The following is a 7,074-nucleotide window of genomic DNA, read 5'->3' as shown; positions in this document are numbered from 1 at the left end:
AGTGGGCCCATTACGCACATTTAATACACTTAAACATGCATCATCAGTCATATCATAGTATAACTCATGCAATTCACATAATCACATAAATATTCAATTAAATCATATAATATTGCAATAATGCCCTTATGGCCCCCTAATCAATGCATTAAGCCTTATTGGAAACTTTGAGACGTTATAGTCTCTTAAGAAAAAGTACAAATCTAGTGAATAATGAATCCAAGGTCTCATTTTTGGTGTCATTGGGTGCTATTTATAGACAAAGTAAGTTAGTTTAACTTTAGAAATACTAGTATTGATTGGTCCACATCTGCAGCCCAAAGATGACAAAAAAAAATCGTTCAAACAAAGAAGGTCTAGCAAGATCCGACCCTGTTGACCCTCGTGGATCTTGCACGATCAACCCAAATTAGGGTCGGGTGAGATCAAATCATCTTCATTAAATCTATTAAGTGTTAGTGTATTTTAGTAATAATGACATATTAAAATACAAGATATACTACCCACTTTCTTGAGCTTTGAGTTATGGGCCTCAAGCTACCTGTTACAAGCTTCCAAGGCCTCAAAGTGGCTTTGAGCTAGCTTGGACTCAACGCTTGCATTCTTGGTGTCATCTTTGACTCTTCAAAATAGCTTTCTTTTGGTTCTGGAATGCTTTTTGGAGCTGGCCTTCAAAACTTGAAATCTTTTGATTCTGGACCTCCTCCTTGGCCATTTGAGATTTGAGGGACTTGAGCTAAAGGTGGGCATCCTTAATGACTTTTTCTAATTACTCCTCAAGTGTACTAGCCTTGGCCTTGAAATCCTCATTCTCTTTGGCCTTAATCTCTATAGTTACAGTACAAGTCTTTGCACTTTAACTTCTTTTTATAATTTAAGATTAGTTTATATTAAATTTTTAATTGTTTAGGTAGTAAAGTCCAACAATTTAGGAAATTTAGGTATTTTTTCTACAAATATTTTTTTTTGGTATTTAAGTGCAACATTTTAGCAAATTTTGAATATTTTTGCAGCAAATGTAAAAGTTTGGGTATTTAAGTGTTATGTTTTAGCAAACTTTAGGCACTTTTTTTTGTAAAAAAATTGGGTATTTAAATATTGTATCCCTAAAAAATAGATTGGTGACGTGACACTTTATTATAACACGTGGCAAATAGAAATACAAAATGACAACAAGCTGGTTGAAAGTACGACCATATGAAGTAAATGTGCAACAAGTGATCTGCAAAAATAGCAAGACCGATCGATGATTGAGTATCTGTTCGAGTAAAATGCAGCTGGTCCAGTATGAACGTCAACATAAATACCTTGAGCAGTTTATTTCAAAAATATATATTTTTGAATGTATATTTTAGTCGTTTAATATATATTACATGACAAGCAAGCTATTCAAGGCCCAAGGGTCACTATGTAAGATCATTAACCCTATAAATACAAAGCTTAATGTTCCATATTTTTCCAAGCACTCCTTAATACTAAAACTCAAACTTGAGAAGCTCATTTGATCTTGAGTTTGAGATTCACATATTTAATAATAGTATAAGTGGACGTAGGTCATTACTAATTCTTGGAAGGGAACCACTATAAGTTCTTGTGTGTTCTTTATTTTATCATTCGGCTCTTTAATTAACTGTCATAAATCAGACTCCATGTAGTTAGCCAAATTTGTGGTCAATAAAATGCAACATAATGGGCCCGTTTGGTAACCATTAAAAAAATGATTTTTTATTTTTTTAATTAAAAATATGAAAATATAATTAGGAAACACGTTCGGTAATATAATTTTGTTTTTATTTTTTTTAATTTAAAATCAAAATTAATTAAATTTTGAAAACATTATTTTGAAGCTTTTAAAAAACATGAAAACGTATTTCGTCTCTCGTCTTCCTCACCTTTGTCAAGTAATGGCTTCTTCCTCACCTTCCTCAATCAACTGAGCTTCTGAGCTTCACCTTCCTCAATCAACAGAGCCCAAGGCGATTTCTATTATTAAGGTGTGATTTTCTGTCATTTTCAATTTTAGGTCTGTGCCATTGAAATTGTTTTTGTATTTCTCTTATTTCCTCCCACTCAGTGCCGAAACCATCGCCCCAAACTTGTTCCTTACCATCTCATCTTGTTTCTCATGACCTCCATGGATCTCACTCACCCCCAACTCGAATATTCTCGTCAAAATCTCAAACCCCAAATCATCTTCTTTGATTTCACTATTTGGCAGCGTTGTGACTCTTTGATTTCTCCTTATCCTTACTTTTAAGTACTATGAACTCACTTTTACACCAATTAAAAAATATTCATACTCCTGTTTTCTCAAGAAAGTAGAATTAAAGAATCACTCAAAGCAACAAATCCCAAAACTTTACTCTAAAAAATTCAATGGTTGTATTATCTGTTTCTCTATTATATAAAGGAGAATATGTGCCTTTATTTTTTAAGTTTGAACCCTTCTGTCTTTGTGTTTTTCAGAAGAAGAAATGGAAAAAAAAAATCGTTTAGTTATGTACTATATCCTGTAGAGCATCAATAGTATTAGTCATTGGTTAAAAGCTTGTTATAAAGAAAGTATATATACATACATATGAGATAAATAAAGAAAAAAATAAGAAAATTTTCTAAATTTATGTATAGATTTTGTGGTTTCTAATCCATTTATAGTATTAATTTGGTTTCAAATTCGATTGTTTCAGATTGATTGGCTTGGTGGATTGGTGGCTTTGAGTGTTTCAGACAGTTGGCTTGGTGACTTTGAGGTATATATACCACTATACATACAATAATATACTGGTTGCATATGTAATGTTGAAATCTTAATAACAAGGAATATAATTGACACAGGACTCTGAGATTTTAGCTAAGCTCAGTGTATTCTTAATTCACAGGTACATATTTGTTCTTTCTTTCGGGTTTGAACCTCTTTTGGATTCTTGATTTATGTTTTTTTTTGTAATATTGTACTTTGATTGACAGCATGAGTTCCTTGAAATTTTGTATTATATTTAGATTAGATAAAGGAAGATCAAATCTGAACCTAAACAATTCTCCCTCATCCTCAGCTTCTGACTCTGCCCAACTCACCGAAACACCTTCCACTCTGTAATCATTCCCAACTTCCTCAGTTATTTCTACTTTCTCACTTTGGTTGATGGACTCATCCCTAGAAAAATCCCATTAATCAAGAAAAATGCATTTACTATTTTTGAGCTTTTGGCTGTCATTTTACATGATGCAGACTTTATATTTAACATTATAGATTAGAACCCTAAACAGTTTCAAAGACTTCAGTTTATTCAGCTAAGCATATCTGAGTTTGTCCCATTCATGTTTACTAAAACTGTACCAAAGCATCTTATGCACACTTTCTGAAAATAATTCTGATTAAGGACTTTATTATGTTAACCAAGCTGTCATTAATGATAATCTTTGATACACTTTAATCCAAACCCATTCTATAAAGTGAAAAATAAAATTACAAATCAAAACAATCATGATCTCTCTCTCACCTCATCTCACCACATCAAAAACCTTAAACTAAGTTCCAAAAACCAATTAAAGGACAAAAACCAAAACCCAACAAAAGAATAAACAAAACACAAAGAATCAGGACCATGTCTTTATCTTCAATATATATATATATATATAGTTTTCTTTTCTTTAGTCTCAAATGGGGTTTTCTCTCTTTTTCTCATTCTCTTTTGACTGCCTTCAATCCAAGATACTTCTTTTCTTTCCACAAGGATAAGGACTTGGGATCACATGGTGTCACTAACTTTAGCTCATCTACCTTACTTTACTTTATCATTCAATTACAAAAAGCACAGAATAAGTATTCCCACAAGATTAAAGGAGACCCCATTTGGATGAAGAAACTTATATATATCCTTTTAATTTATCATCATCCTTTTTTACTAAAGGAAATCAAAAACCATCCCAAGAAAAATATCAAAAACACCTATGATGTTAAAAGGGGACTATTTATATATTATATCATATCATATATAACAATAACAGTAATAATAACAGCATAAAGATCCTATTATCCAAACTGCTTGCTTTTCCTCCTAATTTTGAAAAAGAATAGTAGTAGTAGAGATTTGTGTTGTAGTTGTTGTTCAATTCAATTTCAATCTCTATTTATGTCTATGGTTGTTCTTTTTTGTTGCAATGGAAAGCAGCCTTGAGACTCCTTGAGTCCAAATATCATACTCTCTTTGGCTCCTACACTCGAACTCTACAACACCACGCATAATTGTTTTCAAACCAAAGTAACGCATGTTCTCTCCACCCTCAAGCAAGTGGCGACCAGGCCAAGCTGGCATATCTTTAATCACTTCCACAACCACATCTGAAAATTTTACAAAAGAACAAGAAGAACCATCTTGAGTTGTTGATGATATTTAAAGAAGAAAACTTTTTCTTTTTTCTGTTTAAGCTTTAATAATCCACTTTAGAACTTTCACAAATCCCCAAATGGAAGAAGACCCACCTCCATTTCTGCTTCATAAAAATTATTAGTGAAAGACAAAAGCAGTAAAAACTTACTCTTTTTTCTTTAAGATTAAGATAATAAAGATTGTCATTGAATGAATCGAAAAAACTAAAATGCTCACTTCAAGATAAGGTTTGCTCTGCATACAATGAACCTTGTAAAGTTTCTAAATATTGGAATCAAGTAGTTCTCTTTTTTAGAAATGATTGTACTGTGGGATGCTATACAGTACCGAGTAAATGATACGCTCAAGAAAAAATATGAGATAACCCTGTTATTTTATGAGAGAGCAGTACTGTAGTATTTTAATGCCAAGGAAAGATTAAGGTTGGATAATATTGGCAAGTTAAGACTACCTGCAATTACTACTGTAACTTTAGCTTAGTGATACCTCTCTTGATAGATTAGTGCCAAATAGTATTTTCAAGTTCTCTTTTTTCCTTTTTTTTATATGAAACAATGTTAAGAATTGTTCAAAAATTTATTATTAAATTTAGCTTCATTCAGCCTCCACTTATGGGAGGTATGATGGCCAACTCATCTTTGTCTTTAACAATGTTGATCTTTTGATAGATCCATATTACATGTTGCATTAGTTGCCATCACATTCGACATAGCATTAGGTTATGTTGCTGTAAATATGAAGTGCTTACCCTCTTATTACATGTGCTTTATGTAGGAGAATTGATGATCTAAGCTTGGAAATTTCAATTTCAGATCAAAGACTTCTTTGGCCCTGATCCCTTTGCTTTACTCAAGGTACACTCTCTTCCAATCCATTGTAGATCATGTACACTCTCTTTGACCATGTACACTCTCAAGGTACATATAAATATATTACATATTTCTTTCATTATGGTTGTTCCTCCATTGTAGATCTACGATAAAGTTTTGCTGCCACTCTTTGTAATGTCTTATATTTGTGTTAAAATATATGTTTCCACCAGTAATTTAGTTCAACTATGCATTTATTTATTTGTGTTAAAATATATGTTTCTCTCTAAAGAGCTCTAACTAATGTACTTGGTGGTTTGGTAACTTAATATTATTGTAACAGATTCTGTTAGTGTAAATAAAGGATTAACTTAATATTATTCAAATTCTGATCTTAATAATGTTTAGGAATGTTTAGTCATTCAAATAATGTTCTTGAAATGGTTGTTTCTTTAGGAATAGTCTTATATTTGCATTTAGAATTCTTATTGAATCTTTAGGTCTTACCTAGATGGCAGGCGTTGATAATGAAGTTCTTATTATTGAGAATAATGATGAGGCTTCTGTTTGGACTCAAAAGCATGAAGAAATTTTCATTGAACTTATGGAAGAAGAAGTCTTAAAGGGAAATAAGAATACCACAACCTTTACCAAGCAATCATAGTGATATAAAGGAGGAGCTTTGTGGACGAGCAAAAAGAAATTATAGTGATATGAAACTAAGGAACAAATACAATCAATTAAAGCAAAAGCATAAGGATTTTAAGTCTTTATTGAAAGAGACTGGTATGGGATACAATGCAGTGACTGGAGAAGTTAGTGGGACAGATGAAGTTTGGGATAAACTTATTCGGGTAAAAATTATTTAAAATGGATTTTATGCTTGATTTATTTTGATAGGTATTAGTATATTTTATCAATATAATTTCATTTCATGTAGGTTAACAGGTCTGCTAAAAGATTTAGAAAGAAAGGTTGTAAGTTTTATGAGAAATTATGCACTATCTTTGGTGATACTACTGCAACTGGTTCCAATGCTCATCCTTCAACTCGAAGTCCTTCTAATGATGATGATGCAACGTCGATAAGTCCTTCTACTATGAATGAAGAAAGTGGTTTTGATGAGGATGGTAACAAAAGAAGAGGTAAATCAACAGCCACTTCGAACTCTCGATCAGTAAAAAGAGCAAAGTTCTCATCAGCTTTGGCAGATGCACTGGCAACATATAATGAAACTGCAAAGCGAAAGACGGAATTGATAGAGAGATTAATGGCAACATCTGCATCACATTACTTATTGGATGAGAGTGTTGAAGCTCTTAATCAAATTGATGGAATTAGTGGAGAAGTATACGCAAAAGCTATTGAGAAGTTTGAGAACGAGGTGTCCAGAGCACTGTTTCTAAAGATGCCAGAGCATAGAAGAATAGATTGGTTGCTGAATTTGATGTGAAAAAGTTTAGACTTTGTTTAGCTATGAACAAGATAACTTTATTTAGCTATTAACTTTAGTTTTGTTTAGCTTTTGACTGGATGACTTTGTTAAGCTATTGACTGGATGACTTTATGATGACTTTGTTTAGCTATTGACTGGATGACTTGTTAGATATTGACTAGATGACTTTGTTTAGCTATTGACTGGATGACTTGTTTTGCCTATTTTGTTTTATGGTTTGACTTTGACTTTGAGTGTTTATATATTTTTATATATTGAATGTAAAATTTAAAAGTTTTTTCTACTATCAGGATAAAATGTCTTTAACCGTTGCTCGGTTCAACAAGGATAATTTACTGGACGATTCAGATGACGAGTTTGGAGAGATTTTGCTATATTTTTCTTGCGAGGAATAGAAATTCAGCTCTTTCAGGCCATG

General features: G+C 32.1%; 1 protein-coding gene across 1 annotated transcript; it reads left to right on the top strand.

The window, feature by feature from the left end:
- Window positions 1-2,246: 2,246 nt before the first annotated feature.
- LOC133799785 (uncharacterized) lies at window positions 2,247-6,653 on the top strand. Its single transcript, XM_062237782.1, has 4 exons — window positions 2,247-2,750; window positions 5,166-5,245; window positions 5,712-6,054; window positions 6,141-6,653. The coding sequence occupies exons 3-4, from the start codon at window positions 5,914-5,916 to the stop codon at window positions 6,651-6,653; spliced, it is 654 nt and encodes a 217-aa protein (XP_062093766.1). The 5' UTR covers window positions 2,247-2,750; window positions 5,166-5,245; window positions 5,712-5,913.
- Window positions 6,654-7,074: the final 421 nt, after the last annotated feature.

Source organism: Humulus lupulus, chromosome 9, assembly GCF_963169125.1.
Source record: "Humulus lupulus chromosome 9, drHumLupu1.1, whole genome shotgun sequence".
Classification (NCBI taxonomy): Eukaryota; Viridiplantae; Streptophyta; class Magnoliopsida; order Rosales; family Cannabaceae; genus Humulus; species Humulus lupulus.
The sequence above is the reverse complement of the archived record's forward strand: the minus strand, read 5'-3'. Positions and strand labels throughout refer to the sequence as shown.